A 21,668-nucleotide genomic window follows, 5' to 3' on the forward strand; every position below is an offset into this window, starting at 1 on the left:
TGGGGGAGTTGGTTCTCTTCTTCCACCCCGTGGGGCTAGGAAATTGAATGCAGGTCACCAGTGTCGGCAGTAAGCACCTTTGCCTTCTGAGCCACCTCACTAACCCACCGTCTCCCCCTTATACAGCCCAGAAGATGACCCAGAGAGACTGGGCCTACAGTCCCACTTCCATCTTCAGTGACTGCTTAGCCCCCTCCTTCTCCACATTCCCTGGCTTTTTCTCAGTGTCACTGCACCATCGTCAAAGGAATACCAGTGGGTATCGTGTGTAAGTGATGGTAAGAGAATACCATGTCACTTCCATCACACCACACACACATGCACACACCCACACTACCCTTGAGTCACTTGGAACAGTTTCTATGATTGCTTGCAGGCCCGCTTTCCAGTAAAAGTAGATCCCTTTAGAATGCAGGCACTCCTCATTGTTTGGAGAAGCCTGAGAAATGCCTTACGCCATGCCAGCATCCCTGGCTCCTCTGTCCTTGCATCAGAGTTGGAGACTCTCCTGTATGGAACAGTGGCACACAAGGCCACATGCTAAATACTCACATCCAAGAGGAATTCCACCAAGACATCCGCTGCAAACTCCCCATCAAACTCAATCGTGCGATCGCCCTTCAGAACATACAGGCTTCCTTCTTCATTGAAACCTGAAATGAACAAGGGGTGAAGGCAAGGTCATTCAGGTACAGAAAAAGCCTCCGAGTTATCCCTGAATGGCAGTGGGGTGAGGACCAGGGGAACTAACATCAACACAGACAGGTCCATCTGTCAGGGTCATCACTGAATTTGAAAGCTGCTCTCCACCCACCACTGGATACTGCAGAACCCTGCCACTCTCCTCATCAGAACCTGTCCTAGCCACAGTCTATCTCAGCCTTAGCCTGTCACCTTAGCCCGGCTTCAAGTCCTACAATCCCCTAATACCAGCCCTGTCTTCCTGCTCTCCTTGGCCAGATCCAGGCTCCTTATTCCTGAGTCTCTCTCCTTGCTTCCAGGCTGAATGCTCTTGTTAAAGGCTGTGTCCAGCGAGAGGCACAAAGCAGGGGTTTGCTTATCTTTTCCTTTTCTCTAAATATAGAGTGACCTGCATCTCTGATTCCATCTTGGTGACTTCTTAGGTTCCGGCTTAGGGCCCATTTTCATCTAAGGTTTCTGCAACTGTCTGGAGCTCCTGCTGTTATTGGTGTCCTTTTCCCCCTTCCCTCCCCCCCCCCCCGCTCCCCATTGCTCGTGGGTACTCATTCTAACAGGACAATCTCTGACAATAGGGGCGTGGTCTTCTCCAGATCCCAGCCTCTTGCACAGAGCCTGGACAGGTGGAGAGACGGCCCTTCTGGGTCACAGGCCTCTTCACTCAGGACTCTGGTAGATTCTGAGAGGGCAGATGGCAGCTTCACCTTTGCCCCAGCACCCTTGGTACAGTTGATGTATTTTTACCAGTCCTTGCTGGGACACTGATCCTTTCCCCCAAAATATTAAACAGCCAAGGTTGACATTATTGCAACTCCATAACATCTTTGATTCTTCAAATTAGTTGTTTTTAAACTCTATTATTCAAGACCTGCTTTCTCCTGATGAACCACAAAAGAAACTCAGGAGCAAGAGGGCTGGTCTGTTGCCTGCTGCCCATCCAAGGAGCCCCTGGGACACCCCAGCACAAGCAGACAATTCTTGACTCTTCTGACATCTGGTCTCAAAATGTGCCTTAGGGAATATCAGTCAGCATCCTGCTTGGGAGTTTGCTTGGGAGTGAGACCAGATCAGAGCTTCATGCACAGCTTTAGCCATTGTCAAAGTAAGGCAACTGGGAGAGGAGGTAAGGATAAAGGGGCAGGTTGGCAGAACACAATCACATCCCAAAGGTGGAACACCTAGAGGGCAGCTGCTTACATCTCTCCAAGGCAAGCTTAGAGAGAAATGTATCTAGACATACCTAGTCTCATCATGCCCTTGTCCAATCTATTCTTGTGAATTCTTACTCAGCTCGAGCTGCCTAGATTTGAATATATCTAGAACACTAGCATTTTTCTTACGTTTACTAAAAATGCCCTCAAATATCACCTGCTCGTCAAAACAGTGGTGGGCTGGGGTCAAGGCTAGGAATCAATAAGCTACTGGGGGAAAAGCAGAACTCATTAGATTGTTTTTGACTCTAGGAAGAGTTGAACGTATTTTTTGCTTCCATGCTCTGGGCGGTAAAGTCAGCCGTTCTCAGTAAGTCAGCATTTTATAGGCGTGAGTTCTTTCTTGTGTTTAGCTTAAGTAGCCTTCTGTAATATAAATCTTATATTTTAAGAAATAAGATTCTAAGAAATAGGTTAGGAAAGAGTTGTTTCTAGTTTGCTAGGATAATGCACCTGCATGGATCTGTGATATTGCATCTGTATGGACCCAGGATAATGCACCTGCATGGGATAATGCACCTGCATGCACCTGGATAATGAAACTGCATGCACCTGGGATTATGCACCTGCGTGGACCCAAAGATGTCCGCTGAACCACCACTAAGCTTTTTTCTTCTTCTTCTGTGCTTACTACTCCAAACTCAATTAACCTTTCTTCAAAAGTCCTGTTTCATAACCTCCTGCTATTTTTAATAGCCACTCTCCACTGGTCATGCGGAAAAAGCTAAATGGACAGCATTGGGGGGTGATATTTGGAAACCAGAGGGGTTCCCCGTGCCCTTTCTCCTTGGGATTATGGAGTAGGGATCTTAAAGGGCACTTGGTTGTGACATATTGACATGAGAGATTACAGCTTCCACTGCATTGTCACTTAACTGTCCCTCACCTAAATCCATCCAGGCTAAAGGTTCCCAGCTGGGGCTCAGTCTTAACACTGGGACCTCCACAAACCTCCCTGCTGTAAACGCATCATGTGTTGGCTGCTGCTGGAATGTTCCCAGAGATGTTCCCAGAGGCCCACTGAGGCACAAAGATAGAGAAGCTGGGCTTCTAGCTGCTATAGGAGCTGCCCAGAGGGCTCAAGTGCCTGTCATTAGTTTCTCTAGGAAGGAGTTCTCTCTGCCTAATGCCAGTGCAAAGATAAATAATTCCTGCCAACCCATTAGATGGAGGCCTAGCTTTACTTTTATTAGGCTTTTCTCTGATCCATAATTGTGTATGAACTATCATTTAATACGTGTTTGAAAATAATCCAGTTACCATGCAAGATAAACATAACTGCTTTTTTAAAAGAAGACACATTTGTTCTTTCCTAATAAATTTCAAATATTAAACTTACCCAGTCTCTTGGCAAGTTTGGCTTCTTTCCTTGCATCTACCATCACAAAGCCTATATTTTTATGTTCCAGAACCTGGGCCACAAGCTGAAAAGATAAACAGATAGAGGAAGTGAGTTGTGGGAAGAGAGATGGCAGAAGCCATCACAAGTGTCAGCACTCTTCCTACTTCCTGCCACTCTGATCACTGACAGATCAGCAGAATGCTGAAAATCTGAAGAACAGGCCAAGAGGAAAAACCTGCAAAAACACATCCGTGGCCACAAGCCTTTTCTGCCCCGGAGAAGATAAAATCGGAGTGCAGAGAATCAAAAAGGAACCAAGGGTGCTCAAACACACAGTGGGGAACTAGCATGGGCCTTAAGAGCTTTTGCACTTGCCCAATAAACTTGTGAGAGACACACATTTTAGTAAAGGAGTCCTGAGGGCTTCCTGACTCTGGGCTGGTGTGATGCAGGTACCCATTGGCATCCAGAGGCTTCCCACAGCCAGTAGTGAGAAAGAACTATGGGGAGTGTCTGAGAATAAAGGTATCATTGACCCTAAAGTCCAGGAGGATGCAGCAGTGCCTTGGATGGAGAGGTGGCTAAAAACTACTCTGAGCAAACAGACAGTAGTCTGCGCAGTGACACCACATATAACACGGGCATCCGGCTAAGCATCCTGAGACTCAGACATGAAAAAATAAAGAACTCTAAATTGTCAGTGTCATCACCTCTCTGTCATCTTGCCAAAAAAGGGGGCTTGACCGAAACGGAAAGATCATAAAATATGAGTATTAAACCTGGGACCTTACAAATACCAGACAAACTGAACCCCCATGCTACGCTTTGGCCCTGGTAGTAGCGTTTTAAAAGCGTGTGTTCATACACTGTTGTAAGAAATACGAGAGTGAGATCTCTTAAGCATCCTTCCGGTTTCCTACAGATACATCTTGTGAAACTGAGGTAACATCACACACCAAATAGTGCCAGTGATAGTTAAGCTAGAGAGTACGTCCATTACCACAAGGAGCCCTCTGCTGTCCTTTAGAGTCACAGCCACTCTGTGCTCTCCCACCCCCACCTCAGCTCCTGGACACCAGGAATTCCCCCATTTGTCATCAACCGTGTAACGCCGTCTAGGCAGGGAATCACGTAGCAGGTAACTTTTGGAGATAAATCTTTACACTTGGTGGAACTGTCCAGAGAGTCTGTCACGTTGCTGCCTGCGTCACCAGCTATACTCTGTCCACTGCTGAGTAGAGATCCATGGTGTGGATACCACAAGTCTGCTTAGTCATTCACCTCTTAAACCTGTGAAAGGGTGTTTGAGCCGATTCCAACTGTTGGCTATGATGAAGAGAGTCGCTATGTGGGATTTTGAGTTGAACGTTAGTCTTAATCTCTGGAATAAATGACTAGAAGGATAATTTCTGACTCATGTAGGAATTGCAGTTTTGGTTTTCACTAAAACCACCAAACTGTTTTCCAAATGGCTGAACTGTTGTGCGTCCTCATGAATAATGTATGAGTCCCCCATACGATCTTGGCAGCATTTGGTGTTATCACTGTTTTAAATTTTAGTCATCCTCATAGGTATGTAGCAATGGTTCCTTGTGGTTTTAATTTGTGCTCTGTGATGGTTTATGTGAACGGTATTCCGTGTTTATGTATGTTTTCTTTTGTGAAACGTTTCTTCATTTGGTTTTCCACTTTTACAGAGAACATGAGCTTTCTCTCTCTCCTCCTTTTCTTCCTCTCCCTCCTTCCCTCCTCCTCTCTCTCTCACATCCCCCGTGTCCACATAAAAGTCCGGCATAACAGTGAGTACCTGCAACCCCAGCTCTAAGGACAAGTGGATCCCTGAGGCTTCCTGGCCAGCTAATGTGTGAGTCAGTGAGCCCCAGGTTCACACCACCTCCAACACACAGATGGAAAATGCAATTTCAATAAAGTCTGATTTATCTTTTTATTTTTTATTTTTAGCTAGGTTCTCACTATGTTGCTCCGGCTGAATTCAGTATGTCTATCAGGCTGTCCTCAAACTCATGGAGACCCACCCGCCTCTGCTGGGATTAAAGGCACGTGTCACTATGCCCGGCTGTGAATGGGGTTTTCAATGTCAAGTCCAAGTGCTAAAGTCTGAACATTTCTATCTCTTTTTTTCTAAAAGTTTTACAGTTTTACTTTTTGTTCTGTGGGTCACAGGCTATTTTGATGAAATTCTGGGGAAGCTGTGAGACAGCCTGGGGTTCTTTTTCTTCTTGTGGCCCCATTTCTGTCCCCTGAACTTCGCCCCTGGCTCTATCAAGACTCAGCGGATAAGTCTGTGAGTGTCTAGCTCTGCCGTCTCCATGCTGTTCCACAGATCTGTGTGTCTGTCGCTCTGTCTGTACAACACAGCCTAGGCTGTAGCACTTGTGAGGTGAACCTTTAAACCTCACAGGTTTTGTGGTTCCACTCTATTCTTTCTGTGAATTGTATTGTATGCATCCATGAACACATGTATGTATGTATGTATGTGTGTGTGTATGTATGTATATATGTATACAATATAGGTGAGAGTTAATTATATTTACTCTTCTATCAAGTTGGGGAGAGTGATGTATTCAGAACATTATCTGTCAATGTGTGAAGACACTGTACATCTCCATTTATTTTACTATTTTTCTACCAGCATTGCAGCTCTGAGCACATAAGCCTTTGTAGCTTAGTTTGGTTTTTTTTTTTGAGGCAGGGTCTCACCTAGTCCAGGCTGGCCTTGAACTTCTAATCCTCCTGCCTCCACCTCCCAAGTGCTAGGACTACTGACATGCACCATTGCACTTAATATAGTGTGTAAGTCTAGTGCAAGTTTTGTTAAATTTACATCCAAATTTTAAAATATCTTGCACTATAGTGGTGTGTTTTCACTGTTTGAATATGTGTTCTCACTAGTACAGGATATATAATTGTATTTTTATGTTTATCTTGTAGCTTGTCACCTTGAACTCATTTATTATTTCTAAAAAAAAAAATCTTTCTTTCTTTGGAATTCTTGGGAATTTTCTGTGTGGATAATCATGCAAAAATTTTATCCCTTCTCCTTTGTCTGACTTTTCATTTCATTGTGTTTCCTTATGTTACCAAATTCCAGTCTTGTTTTGAAGACAGTACCTTGCTTTTTTCCCTGGTGTTTTTGTTTGTTCTTATTTTGCTTGTCTGCATTTCCATCTTACTGATGTATCTATTTTCCTGTTCAGTCCTTTCAATTCTGTTTCATATTTTGCAGTTTGCTGCTCAGTATCCTACAATCCTTTTGGGATTCCTTGACTCCCCTGAGTAACTTTGAGAGTGCGCTAAGTCCTTTCACCCTCTGTTCTGTGGCTCTCACTTTGTCCCTCTATTTCTGTGTCCTCCCTGACTGTACCAAGCATCTTCTTCTTTCTATTCCCTTTCTGGTTAGTCTAAGATTGCTGCTGGTTATCCATTCCTCCTTTTTATCTACCCTTATTCTTGCTTTCTTTTCCTCTGGCTCCAAACCATTCCCTTCTGGTAGGTAAGACTGAGGATCCTACACAGAATGCAGGTCTGAGTGCTGCTCCAGGAATGCCCAGGTGGCCAGGATGGAGGAAGGTCCCCAGGTCCCCGGGAGCAGGCAACAAGTGGTACCCTGCCCCTCCCACCCCAGAGCTTTCTCTTTTCTTGGATTTTGTTTGGGCCTGAGAAGGCTGAGAATGTGTCATCACCACCAGGATCATGATGTGACTCACCGTGAGCTTTCCTAAGACATTCTTTCTGCAAAATCGCTTGGGTGGAGGCTATTGTGTGCAATCCATCAGACCATGATGTTTGTTTGTTTTTAATAAATCTCTTTTTCTTTGCAAGCTCTCCTGTCCTATTTACTGTAGTCAAAATCTTAAATGAATGTTTCCTTGTCAATCATTCGAAGCCAGGAGACCAGCCTTCTCTTCCCCAGCATGAGCCCCTCTGACAGTAGTTCTTCAACTTCGGAATGCACAAGACTCACCTGGGGCTCTGTTAAAATGGGGTTCTCTGTCCTCCTTGACAGAGAATAGAAAATAGAACAGGGGTGGAGCTTAGGAATCCACATTCTCATAAACTGCACAGCCACAACCTGTGGTTCTGAGACCTCAGCTCTCACATCACGCTCTGGAATGCACAACTTATTAATGACTGTTACTTCAGAAAGCTACACAGCAGTGTTGCAACTGTGGGCTCATGCTGGCTTTTTTGATATCTCTTCGCTCAGGTGAGTATTCCATGGAGATGGCTCACTGACCACTGAAGGCACCTGTTCCCAAGGCTCACATCCCAAGTTCTAGCCCTGAGACCCGTGTAAAGGTGGAGGAAGAGAACCGATTCCACAAGGTTGCCCTCTGACCTCCGTAGGCATGCCATGCCGTGTGCACCGTGACATGCATGTGCCGCATTCCCGTATCTCTTCCTAACCAACCCCTCTCTGTCTCCCCCCACCCCGGACACACACACATCAATATCAGGAAAGAAGAAGAACTTAACTTAGAGAGCTAAACAAGAGCAGATGATTCAGCCTTCTCCTCTGCATACATCGTCACAGTTAATCCTTTTTTTTTAGGTAAGCACAAATGTGTTCCTCTCCTGGGCATGTGAAGTACCCTTATCTTGATAGCTACATGGAACTTTTGAATTCACGCGAGTGGTAAGTATGTATCCTGTCCTGTGCCACAGATGTACAGACAGAGCACACTGTCACAGATGGGCTAGAAAACCCCATTGCCTGAGATGGACCTTCCTCCTCCTCCTGTTCTCCTTCCTCCTCAGCATCCTGACTCATAACCCCTGCAGCACCTGAATTGCTATCAACTCCCATCCTCACTAGACCCAAAGCCTGCCCATCTACGCCTATCATCCCCACCATCAGCTCCGGTATGCACCACTCTCAAGCTTAAATCAATGGTAGCCAGACACTATTGGGGTTGGCAGACACCTCAGGGTACTGTGGGTCTGAGTGGGGAGATGGCTGTGGTGCAGACCTGGGATCCCTGGGCTAACTTTTAATGTGACTGGGTCCCTGAGGACCAGTAGTGGCTGGAGAGGCTGGAGGAGGAAAACAGGTCACTGTTACTCCTTGCATGTGGCTTGGTTTCCTCCATCCCACTCTTGCCACGCAAACCCCACCTCACTTGCCTCCTCTCCTCTCCTCTCTAAGCCTTAGCCAACCTCAGATGCCAGCCCCAGCTCAGCTTTCACTACAGTCTCCTTTCTAGAATTTCAGTGACGCCCCCTTGGGAGTGAACCCTGGCATCTAGTCTGTGGTCACCAGCACTGGGAGTCTGTATGGCAACTCTTTCCTCAGTAAGGAGAAAGGCGAGAGTCTTCTGTATTCAGCACAGTTCCTTGGAGACAGTCAGTACCTGCGTGGGTGCATGGATGGGTTGGTCCGAGGACTTCACAAGTTCAAGGAGCTTGTGAGCCAGAGAGGCAAGGAACAATTATCACCAAATACTATGAGTCCGTAGGTGAGGGGGAAAAAAAGGTTGCCTCCACATTTCTTAAATGCCCAGAAAACTCTTTACACATGACTGCGATTTTCTCCTGTTAGCTTGTTGCCATTCCACCACCAGCTGCTGTTGACTAGACTGAAGTCAAGTCATAGTCATAGTCTTGCCTGAGGTCCGTCTTAGAGACTAGTCCCATCCGTTGCCTGGTTGTGTGCAGCTTCTGGATAATATGATAAATAAACAATTCAGTAGCTGATAGTGTATGTTTCTGCTATGTCTTTCTCCTTCTGGTTATTACATTTTATAAAGAGTTATATCACCGTTGCTGCTGTCATGATGAGGTCCAAGTGGGTGGGGTCTTTAAATGAGTAAGTGACCTATGCCTCCCAGACCCCAGTGATGAAGAGCATGGGACTAAGTGTCAATTCCTGGATTGCTGACTTTGTCACCAGCCTGTGCTATGACTTCACCACACAACATGGGCAGCAATGCCATCTACAGCACAGGACTGCTTTAAAGATGAACCGGGATAATGCATAAGGAGCGCTTGACATGGTTCTTCACACACAGTAGGTGCTTAATAAATGCTACATCTCCTTCTTAGTAGTACCATGGCTGAAAAGGGTTCTGGGTCATTACGGATCCCCAAATGCCAAAGCCTGGATTATTGGACTAGAAAGAGAAGTGACCGTGGTTAGCCAAGGATGGGTTAATAAGGGAGGCAGCCAAAACAGCGGAGCAGATTTATAGGCTGTGGAGTCGCATAAGAGAGAGCCTGTGGGCAAGGGTCAGGGGCAGACCAGACAGAGCCTGGCAGGCCATGATGAGTGCTGTGGGTTTGGGTTCCATGCGCTTTGGGTGTGTCTAAACAGCCCTACATACCCACACAGCCCTGCATGGTGTGGCCTGGTGCCCCTTCAGCCCCACTGGGGACACTCTGTATCTTGTGTAATACACCACAAAGACACAAAAGCATTCCCTGCTGCATGTGTATATGCCCTTCACTCCATTGAGAAGACTACCCTCGCCATTCTTCACTAACTGTGCCACCATGGCCGTAGTGTATTCGGACATGTTAGTTCCCCAGAGGGGATCCCCCGAGCCCACTCCCAATTCGGTGCTTGCTCAGGGCGCCCTGAGCTTTTCCTCTGCCACACCTCCTTGGTTTGTCCATGATGACTGTCTCTCCATGGCTGGTGTTAAGGTCTGCAGGCTCAATGTCTGTGTATGCCTTTCTCCCTGTGCTATCTCCAGCACCCAAGAGCACTGGGCTGACCCCCAAATTAGTGCCTCAAGTAAATGAACATATTAAAAGGGAGCCTTCTCGAAAGAGCAGAGGCCAGTGAGACATTGGACCAGGACAGGCAGAAGGAGTGCGTGCAACCAGTGAGGAGAAATGGTGTCCATTCAGATTTGAAGGTGCACGTGTCAAGGTGACCAGAACAAGCTAGCTTAGTGGGGCAAATTGTATTTGGAGAAGCTGAAAGGAGTCCTGGGTTATGCCAGGTGTGGTGGCACATTCCTTTAATCCCAGCACTCGGGAGGCAGACGCAGGTGGATCTCTGAGTATGAGGCCACACTGGTCTACTACAGAGAAGCTCCAGGACAGCCAGGGCTACACAGAGAAACTCTGTCTTGGGAAAAAAAAAAAAAAAAAAAAAAGGTCCTGTGTTTAATGTGTAAGAAGGGTGGGAGAGATGGTTCAACGGTTAAGAGCACTGTCTGCTCTTTCAGAGGTCCTGAGTTCAATTTCCTGGCTACCACATGGTGGCTCTCAACCATCTATACTGGGGAGCAGATGCCCCCTTCTGGCATGCAGGTGTACAAGCAGACAGAGTACTCATCTACATAAAATGAAGTTTAAAACATGTATAAGAAAAAGAGTGAAGATTTTGGATTCTGTGATTGACTGAATATTGTAATTTGGAGTTGAGTAGAACAAAGAAGCTGATCTGAGTTTAGAGAAGGGAGCTCTGAGGACACAGACCAGACAGAGGAAAGAATAAGGGAAGGAAAGGCATCCTGGTGGCCGGCAGGTATTGTGGTCTCAGACCAAGGGTTGCGGCTGTGGAGAAGCAACTGCCTATGTGGGAGGCAGTGTGAGCTGCAACCCAATCAGAACCAGTTGCTGTTCCTTGGCTTTTGACAGAGAAAGGAGAGAGAACAAAGGAGAGCGGCCATAAGGTGATCTAGGGTCTCCAGCCAGAAAACAAAATAAAGGACAAATGGTAACATCAGGAGAATGTTCCAGAACCAGGGCCAGCTTCTTAGAACAGATAGAACGGCCATGAATTCATGATGGCAGAAGTCACTCAAAGTGCCCAAAGGAGCTGAGGATGTGAGAGGTGGAGGCATTCTTGGGGCTGGCACCGTGAGAAAGCCTCAGGCCAGAGTTGGCCATGTTAGAGGCCTGTGCCTGAAGAAGCACCTATGCTCTTCAAGGAGGATCTGTTCAGAAGGTGAAAGGCATGAACGGATCACTGTGGTGCCCTGACTCCAAAGTCGCCAAGGCATGGCGCCATGGGGAGCCCAGGAGGGGTAAGACCCCCATCAGGTCTTCTTTCTGGGCTGGTGAGTCATGAATGACCTTGTAAAGAAAAGCTGGGACAGAAGCCAATGTAGGGAACTGGACAGAGTGGGTGGTGAGGACAGGCTGGGGCAGGTGTGGCTTGCTTGTTCCAGAACTTTGTCCATGAAAGGAAGTCAGTGCACAAGGCTGTGAGAGGGGCAAGCCTCCCTCCCCCACAGCCTGACTGTGTCCTGGGCCTCAGAGGACAGGGAACGCAATAGGTCTGTGTCTCCCACGTTCTTGAATAGAATTTATCAGCTCTAACACAGAGAGAGATGAAGACACTTCCCAAGAACTGTCTTCATGGGGAGTAACTGGAGTCTCCTTGGAAGATGGGAATGCTGTGAGAGTGAGGACACTGGGAGGGTTGGTTGAAGGGATGCGGCTGTGCTTTTGCTTTTCTGCGGGCCCAAGAATCTGCAGACAGCAGAACAAAGAGCCTGAGAATTCTGCAGATATCTGCTCACAGTGAAGGTCCCCAAGACCAGCCCTGTAAGTACCCTGGCTGCACTGCTGCTCTCTCCAAGCAAGTCGGGAGGGCTCTTCTCCCTGCTTCTTCCTGCTTCTCCCTGATAGTGGTTGGCAACATGTCAAACTATTCAAAACCGTGTGTCCCATGAAACCCGAGAGCCCGCGTTTATCTCCGGTAATCTCCTCTCACTTTTGGCCACTCTCAAGCAAGACCCGTGCTATGTATAGCCTGGCAGTTGGCACACATTATGTCCACCAAGGAGGCTGGCTGAGAAAGGGTCAGCTATTTGTGAGAATCAACTATGCATTGAAGCCCTTGGGAGTGCTAAGGAGGAGGGAGAGAGGGACCTCCTCCTCAGTTTGCTTTGTTAGCACTTTGGGGACTATCACCCCACTTAGTGCCAACACAGAGGCCCAAAGGCTGCTGGCTATGTGTTCACTTCATCCCTTAAGGCTGAAAGTCTACAAAACCATTACAATAAAACACCAATCAGAGGAAGAGTGGGACGGCTCAGTGGCAAAGGCACGTGCCACTAAACTTGACCACCTGAATTTGATCCTCAGTACTCACATGGTGGAAGAGGACAAGTGACTCTACAAAGTTGTCCTCTGACCTCCATATATGCACCATGTAATGAGCACACACATAAACTCATACACACAGACACGTACACACACATACAGACATGCACATACACAGGCACACACAACACAAATAATTTAATTAAATGTTTAAAAAGAGAGCAACAGAACCAAAATATCTGGGCCCAGGGGTCTTTTCTGAGACTCATATTCCAACCAAGGACCATGCATGGAGATAACCTAGAACCCCTGCACAGATGTAGCCCATGGCATCTCGGTGTCCAAGGGGGTTCCCTAGTAATGGGAACAGGGGCTATCTCTGACATGAACTCGGTGGCTGGCTTTTTGATCAACTTGGGGAGCAGCCTTACCAGGCCACAGAGGAAGACAATGAAGTCAGCTTTGATGTGACCTGATGGGGAGGAGGACTTCTTCTATCAGTGGACTGAGGAAGGGGCATCGGAGGAGAAGATGGAGGGCGGGATTGGGAGAGGGCTACAGCTGGGATACAAAGTGAATAAATTATAATAAATAAAAAATGAATTTAAAAAGGAAAAAAAGATAACACTAAACGAGTGTTCACTATGGTAACTACAGCACTAACTCACTCACGGGAATTATCTTTTGGAATCTTCATGAAAGTCTCCCAAGAGAGAGCTTTGCAGATGAGGAAATGGAGGAAACAGAGAGGCTGGCCGATTTGTCAAGGACCCCAGAGTTTTAAAGCAACCTCAGTGAGAGCCCAACCCTGACACTGTTCCAGAATCCAAGCTCTCCTCCACTGCAACCTGCTTCTGCAGAGGAAACCAGAGGGAGCTGAGCCCATGCCTTGGCTCTACTGATGACCAGCTGTGAGCTGAACAAGTTATAGCTTTCTTGATCTTCAAGTTCCTATTCCAAAAAGCAAGAACCAACTGTTGCTGGCATTACCTGTATGGGAGTGTTTAGTGAAGGTTTATTTCCTGTAAAACCACTGCGGGGCCCACTCCATTCTGAGCCTCACCCTGACCACAAGCACACATCAGCATCTCTTGCAGAGAAAACTAGTGCTAACACAGCCCACGGAGCCCACCCAGAGCGTCTCACTCAGCAGGTCTGGGTTGGAACCCCAAAATGGACACTTTTAATCAGATCCCATGCAGCTAACCAGGGGCCCACATATGGTGAGAACCTTTGCTCCACACAGCCTCTGGGACGTGAGCACAGCCTCTCATTGCACAGCCTTGGGTAAGATCCAATATGACAGAATGAGGGAGGCTGTCCCTGGAGGTCAGGGTTTTTGTTTATCCTTTTTATACTAACAAGAGCATTTCATGGAATAAAAGCCAAATGGAGCTTATTCCCAGTAACACACACACACACATTCGCATGCATGCTCTGGCGCATACACACACAGATACACATGCACATGAACACACACACAAATTGAACAACAAAATTAATTTTATTAGTTGGGGCTGGCTGCTCAGTGGTAGGACATTTGGCTAGTATGAGCAAGGCTCTGATTCAATCTCCAACACCATATAAATAAATAAGTTGATGAATTATTAACTAACATGGAAATAGGCTGTGCCCTTTCCTAATGCTCTTAGCAGAGTTCTGTTCTCAAGGGCTTGTGGCGAGGCATTCTGGCAGGAGGGCCCCCGCACACTCTACTCCAACCAACTCCCCCCCACCCACACACACACGCCCCAGAGCCTTTCTGGGAAAAGAAAGAGAAGTCTCCTTTCAAAATCCACTTTCTCTTGGTTTACATCATCCTCCATTAGAGAGAGGAGGTAGGCCCCGCCCATGGAGAGACCTACTAGACATAAAGGAAGGGCTTAGACATCTCCGACCTACCGTGCACACTGAAAGGCAGGAATCTGCTCCTATGTGCCTCAACTTTATGAAATGCCAGGCCCTGACTCGATCCCTGCACCCAGGAGGCTGAGGCAGATGCATCTGAATCCTAAGTTCAAGGTCAGTCGGGTGACATATTGAGACCCTGTCTCCAAAAACAATAATGACGAATTCTGACTAGAATATTTTGGTAGTGACTATTAATGACAATAGATGCCATGGAAAACCAGCTTGTGTGGAGAGAGGGAGATTTTTGTAGAACGTCACTTCCACGGCAAATTCAAAAGCAGTCTTTAACTGTGCACCAAATACGCTTGGGCCACTTTACCCGCGCCTTGTGCCTGTTTTACCATCATAAGACAACGTGGAAAGAAAGTACATATTGTGACCACTGGAGTTGCTTACAAAACAAGCAGTCAGCCTTGGAGAACCCTGTCCTGCTTGCGACCACACTGTTAACACACAGACTCAAACTCGTTTGCTTCATAAGTTGACCGGGCCAGGACGGCTGTGGGAAAGGGGTAGGGCAGAAGCAGGTGAGCTTGGTAGGACAAGGCTGGCACACAGCAGATGGGCAGGAGAGGCTTCCTGGCTCAGGCACCTGGCAGCAGGAGGGGGCTCCTGGAACCAGGAACCTTGCACACTCTGATGCCTTGCCAGCCTACTGCATCGCAAGATGGCGTGCTGGATGCCTTCCTGAGTGGCCGTCCAAACAGACACAGCTCGTGTGGATAATTCAGGCCTGCTGCACCTAGCTTAGAAACCACGGAAGTTTCCGAGGCTCCTTCAAACATGCCGGCACTTCAGGCTGAACTGGCTTTCTAGGGGAGCAAGTCGCCTTAGGGGTGCACTGGGACTGAGCCTCAGGAAACACACCGCACGCCAGCCTGCAAAGCGCAAGCTGCAAGAGAGCAGGGCTGGCGGTGGGAACATAAATGTCTTCTGATTTCTCCGCAGATCCTGTGTCTTTTTCCTGTACTGCTTTGTAAGAGTTCTTACTGTATTTCCACGATGCTGGAGACGGCCTCATTTAAACATGTCTGACAGTGGGAGGATGTTCAAGACTGTGTTTGCGAATGGAGAAGCTTCAAGATGAACTGTGGTTCTGATGAAAAGAGCAGAACTTAGGTATCCTGCTCAGGCCTGAGTATCGCTGAGGGGTTTGGTGAGGTAGGACCCTTGAAAACATTTTAAGCAACTATTTTTAATATTGTACTCATGCACACAATTTATTTGGGGGTACATATGCCATGGGGTTCATGTGTCACAGCATGTGTGTGGAAGTCAGAGGACAACTTTCTCTCCTCCCACCCTTACAAGGGTTCCAGGGAACGAACTCCGATCATTAGGCTTAGGTAGTCAGCAGCCTTCCCCATTGAGCCAGCCCTCCATTTGTAAACTCTTTCTTTACTAATTCTATTCAGGGAAGGCTTAGCTGCAGTCAACTGAATCCATAATCCCCCTGGAGCCCTTCTTGTCTCTTTACCGTCGCACCCAAGATCACCTACACTACCTAGAGTGCCTAGCAAAGGCGCATTCTACAGCGCCAAGGCAAGGGAGTGGGAGTGTCAGGTGAGCTAGGGGGTGGGGATAGGGTGCGAGGGGTGAGGGATTCTCCAGGGAGAGCACGGGCTCTACGTGAGGATTCTTTCTCAGAGCCAAACCAAAATAGGCCTGAGCTCATCTGATTTTGTTCGGAGCAGAGCAGGTGTGAGACTGAAGAGGGCTGTCTTTGGGCCGGGAACAGTTGGAAAAACTCCCCGAATCTTGCGTGTGTTGCTATTCTCTGCCCAGCATTCCAACACCGTTCCATCTGTGGATCTACTTGACTCCAACCACTTCATACTGCCTTGGGGCTTGGAAGAGCAACCACCGGGACAGTTGCCAGTGCTAAACAGGCTTGGAATGCAGGGTCAACCTTGAAAAGCTTGGAGCTCTCTGCTCATGTGCACAGACACATGCTAGACTGAGAGCCCCCACGGTTTGGGAAAACAAACAAGCACGCAAACCAAAACCTTCTTTTACCCACATTTCTGTGGAAAGAAGCACAGGAGAACACGCAGATCCCTGGGTCTGACAAATTCAACCTCTTTTTCTGTTCTGTACTTTAAGGAGAAACAGCTCACCAAGACACTTGCCACCAAACCTGCCGACCTGAGTCTGATCCCATGACATACCTGACGGAAGGGAAAACCTGTCTTCCAAAAGCTGTCCTCTGACTTGTGAGCCATGGTATCCATGCCCTTCACAATGTAATTCTTAAAAGTAATCAAGGAAAAATGTATTTCCGATATACACAACTTGTGTGTAAGTCCTTCCCTTTCCCATCTCTTCTCCACCTATCCATCCATTCATCCATCATCATCCATTCATAAATGTCTAGCCGGGTCTTAAGCCTTTGCCCATTTAAACACAGTAACCACTTAGCCACATAGAGTCCAGTGGTACAGTTTAGTATTGCCAAGTGTGGATGAAAGTCCAGAGTTTCAGAAATGTGCTTTCATGACTTGGTCCTGCTTACAAACCTGAAGCCATCCCATTCAGCTGTTCTGCAGTGTAGTGGAAGGAACATGCCATCTGAACCAAACAGTCTGGGTTCAAATCCTGCTTCGTGCTATATTGTCCTTTCATAGCTTCGTGATTTGGGCCATTTTCCCTTATTCTCTGACTCACTACTCTGCAAGGTGGAAATATAAGAAGTAAATAAACTAGTGTGTGCAAAGCTTCTGCCATTGGCCTGGCTCAAAATACATTCAACACCTACCATTTCCCTTCTCCTTTTTTCCTTCAATATCGGTTCAAAAACTATTACAGAATACCCACTGCGTCAGTCTCTGACCTACATGCTGTGACCAGTGACTAGTACAAAGTCTTGAGCTTTGTAGATTTCAGTTTCTATAGAAAGTATCACATTGAGTGCAAGATGTCACCCAAGTGCCATAGGAAAAAAATATGAAAGGGAGAGGAGGAGGAGGAGGAGGAGGAGGAGGAGGAGGAGGAGAAAAGGTCTTGGAGAGATTTATATACATGGGCAAGGAGGTGACATCTTTGATAAGGTAGCTGTGGGTGGGGTGAGTTCAAATGGTCCCAAAGGTTCATATATTTGAATGCTTGATTGTCAGGGAGTGATAAACTGCTTGAGAGGGATTAGGAGGAATGGCCTTGTCGAAGTAGGTGTGTCCTTGTTGGAAGAAGCCAGTCACTGGTGGTAAGCTTTGAGGCCTCAGAAGTCCATTCCAAGCCTAGTGGCCCTCTCTGCCGCCTGCAGATCTAAATATAGAACTGTCAGCTACTTCTCCAGCACCACGTCTGCCTACATGCTGCCATGCTCCCTGCCATGATGCCAATAGACTAAATCTCTGAAACTGTAAGCCAGCTTTAATGAAACACTTTCTTATAAAAGTCTCTGTGGTCACAGTTTCTCTTCGCAGCAACAGAATCTGACTAAGACAGTGACACTTAAACATAGATCTAAAGAAAAAAAATTGCTTTTCAGTATTTACAAAAGAGGAACTTCATAGACAGCAGATGCCACGTCATCTGTCTCTGCGAGTGAGATGACTTCTTGATGTGTAGATGAAAGGGCAACTTAGCTTCACATTACAGAACATTTTCTAGTCTGCTCTGAGCCACCTCCCATGATTCCCATTGGTTGTCATGGCCTCTTCATACCCTATATCCAAATGCCCCCGCTGTCCTCAGAAGGTTTGTCTCTTTTGGGAAAGGAATAATAAGGCTCAGGAGACGTGTTCTCTCTCTCAACTAACTCCTGAGTCCTCCCTAAGGGTACTTTGAAGATCATCTTCTGGTTTGGTCTCAGCAGTCCACACAAGTCAATGGAAAACATCTCAAAAGAGGGCAAGAGTCCTTAGACACTCATATTATTCTCTTCTGAGAAGGCTCTTCCACCCATGAGGCAGGAGGCAATGGGAGAGACCTGAGATGCTTGGCTGAGTCCCACAGCAGTCTTGACTTAGTGCACCCCCAAGACTCAACTTAACATACAAAGTCATATGTAGACCAGCAGGCCAGCATCATTCAAAGGAGTCCAAAGATCAAAGACCAAACAGATGCAACATGATCTTTGGTCATATGGTAATTTATTCAACCAACAGACCCTTTCAGTGCTCTGCAAGCCTAGGGAATCCCATTTACATGTTCATTCTAATTCTAGGGTGGGCCTCCATTTCCAACACACTCTAGGTATTTAGAATCAAGGAGGTCCTGGAACTTGGCTGCACATTGGCATCACCCAGAGAACTCTCTACCTCACAGTTGGACATATAATGATCACCATGGTAAAAAACTGTGGTGTCCTTGCTGGGGAAACAGCACAGTGCGAAAGCTCTTGCTACCAAGCCTGAGGCCCCAAGCTTTATCTCTGAAATCCACATAATAATAAAAGGAGAGAACTAACTCCACGAGGTGGCCTATGTTCTCCACATGATCCCTGTCACATGTGGCCCCTGCACCCACAGTAAGTAAGAAAAAACATACAAACATACATACACTACATACTAAGGGAATTGAGAGATGGCTGAGCATTTAAGAGTACTTGGTACTCTTCCAGAAAGTTCAGATCTAAGCATCCATGTTGAATGGCTCAAAACCTACCATAACTCTATCTCTTAGAGAACAGAAACTGCCTTTGGCTCCTCAGGCACACATACACACACACACACACACACACACACAAATATTATAACTTTTAAACTTAAGAACAATATTTAAAAAGAAGGTACTTTGCTCAGAGTGACAAAAGTTAAATATAAAAAATAAAGCCAGGAAGCTGCCAAGATGGCTCAGTGGGGAAAGGCACTTGCCGCCAAGGAAGGAATCAACTCTCAAAATTTGTCTTCTGACTTCTTACACACCACAGCATGCACACACACACACACACACACACACACACACACACACTCATAAATAAACACATGGAAAAAAATGTAGTATCTAATTATCCTCCCTTACCTATCCCAGTTAAAGCAGAATCTAGGGCATGAAACGTGGGCATTTGTAGTTTTTAAGCTCCTTAGCTGTTAGCTGAGAACTACTGGAACAGGTTAAGAACATGATGGAAAATTCCAGAGACAGGTGAAGGAGTCCACTTTGGGTGAGAACAGCTGCGTTCCACAGAGATGAATTCCCTCCTATGCAACTGGCGCGCCAAAATAAGAGACCAATTCCTTGTTATAGTACACAGAATTCTTACTTGTTTGCTTTCACTTGGTTGTTTTAATCGAGTGAGTTCAAAGCTACACGACTGGTCTTACCGATGTGATGTGAAAAGGTAAATCTTTACGGCTTGCTCCAGATCAAGTAATAAGTAATTGACTGGGAGTTGAGCACATCATTATTGGCATACAAGGATGGGCGTATAAGGATGACCATGTTTTTAGAGCACATACGTGTGTCTTGGTTACGTTTCTGTAGCTATGACAAAGCACCACAACCAAAGCAACTTACAAAGGAAAGCATTTAACTTGAGGCTCCTGGCTCCAGAGGAGTACAGGAAGTCCATGACCACTAGGGTGGGGAACATGGCAGCAGGCGGGCGGGGTGCTGGGGCGGTAGCTGAGAGCTGTATCCTGAGACAACAGCCACGAAGCCGAGAAGGAGATGGCTGGAATGAGATGGGCTTTTGAAACCTCAAATGACGTACCTCCTCCAAAAAGGGCATACTTCCAAGTCCTTCCCAAACGGTTCCACCAACTGGGACCCAAGTATGAGGCATGGGTGCAGGGGGAGGGGAGAAGGTCACATTTTATTCAAACCACCACAACATGTGAGAGCTGTCAATGATGTTGGGCCCATTGCAGTGTCTGAAGAAGCTTTGGCGACAACCAAGCCGACGGCTTTCCACCAGCGTATAGACCAGACGGGCGCGGAGATGCATACCAATGGGAGAGAGCTCAGTTGACAGGAGTACTGAAGACTGGGTGAAATGGCCTATGACACCCATCAAAGAGTGGCAGAAGGGTGGGATCCACACTGTATAGCATTCCCATTGCTTCCCCCCATGCATCGTGGAACCAGCCTCCCTCTTTCCCACGGGGGCTCAGGGGAAACTCTGCCAGATTCACCACACAAGAACAATAGTAGACAGCAGCCCGTGTTGCAGTACTGGAAAAAGCAGTCATCACACAGTTATTCTTGTTCTAAAGTAGACCATTTCCAAAAAGTATAGGTAACATGCCATTTAACGTCCATTTGACTGTCAAGAGGGACACTGCGCAGACACTACATGGTATTACACATGGCTTTTTAAAGGGCAAATTTTCTAAGCAGTAAGTACAGGTGTATCTTGGAAGAGACACTGAAGAGCATCCCCAAATCCTTGGCCCCAGATGCAGCCTGTTAAGAAGCCACCAAATCAACCAGTCTTTGGGCGGAAACCCTAGGTTGTTTGCCAGTCCAAGGGACCCAATTCACCCAAAACAAGTGGCCCAGTTCTGACTGTTCGTGATAAGGGAAACATTGCTCCTTCATCACCCATCCACCCCCGCCCATGTTCACTTTGTCACACTAAGATTACCCTGTCTACGATGACAAATCATTTGCATATAATCTGTGCACACCTTAGAATACGTTTTAAACTGTACTGTATTTGTGCTGCTGAATGCAACGCAAACATTTTATACTGATTATACTGCACTGTTTGGGGAAAAAAATGTAATAATAAAATCTGCTCATGTTCAGTAGAAACACATTCTTTTATCCAAATATGTTTGATTTGAGGTTAAGAGAATACTCAAGATGTCAAATCCACAGATAGGGCGATCAACTATAAATAAAGAAATCACAATAAATAAAAAATAAACATTTTTAAAAAGATTACTCTGTCTGCCGAGAGCACTAATTATTGTCCGACCTGGATGGACATGTGTGTCCAGGCACCCATCTTGCTCATGTTCCTGTGCTAAGGCATTAGTTTGCCTGTGAAATCCCTGAGACATCTGACCCCCTAATAACTGAGTTGTTGGTTGGTCTGTTTTTGTTCCTCGTCTTCTACCCCTCCCCAACAGGACACATCACACAAAGCTGCAACGCTCTAGTTAATTTATGCTGATACCACAAGAGAAAACAAAAAGGGGAAAGGGCACAGATAAATCACTTATGGAAGAAAAATACGTGAATGACAAATTTTTCAAGCCAGGCGTGGTGGCACATGCCTTTAACCCCAGCACTCAGGTGGCAGAGGCAGTCTGCCTGGTCTACATAGTGAGTTCCAGGACAGCCAGAGCTATGAAGTGAGACTGTCTCAAAAGAAAGAAAGAAAGAAAGAAAGAAAGAAAGAAAGAAAGAAAGAAAGAAAAGAACAAAAATGTTCATTAAAACTTTGAAAATCTAAACAGACTAATGTTTTGAAAATTGTTTGAGGTACAAGAGAAAAGTGAGAACAAAGTTGTGGTTTTGACTAAGAAGGAAAACGTGGGGACCCCACACCTGCTCCTCTTGGTGTCCATGAAATTCCTGGGGCCATTTTTGTCCTG

General features: G+C 46.5%; 1 protein-coding gene across 1 annotated transcript in view; it reads right to left on the reverse strand.

Annotated features, from left to right (window-relative positions):
• Casq2 (calsequestrin 2) overlaps window positions 1-21,668 on the reverse strand; it is a 60,800-nt gene that overhangs the window by 36,301 nt on the left and 2,831 nt on the right. Inside the window, exons 2-3 of the mRNA XM_060392967.1 lie at window positions 3,250-3,334; window positions 553-653 (exon numbers count right to left, since the gene is read on the reverse strand). Coding sequence (XP_060248950.1) covers window positions 553-653; window positions 3,250-3,334 — 186 coding nt within the window. The remainder of the gene's footprint in view (window positions 1-552; window positions 654-3,249; window positions 3,335-21,668) is intronic.

The sequence above is a fragment of the Meriones unguiculatus genome, chromosome 10 (genome assembly GCF_030254825.1).
Source record: "Meriones unguiculatus strain TT.TT164.6M chromosome 10, Bangor_MerUng_6.1, whole genome shotgun sequence".
In the NCBI taxonomy this organism is placed as follows: domain Eukaryota; kingdom Metazoa; phylum Chordata; class Mammalia; order Rodentia; family Muridae; genus Meriones; species Meriones unguiculatus.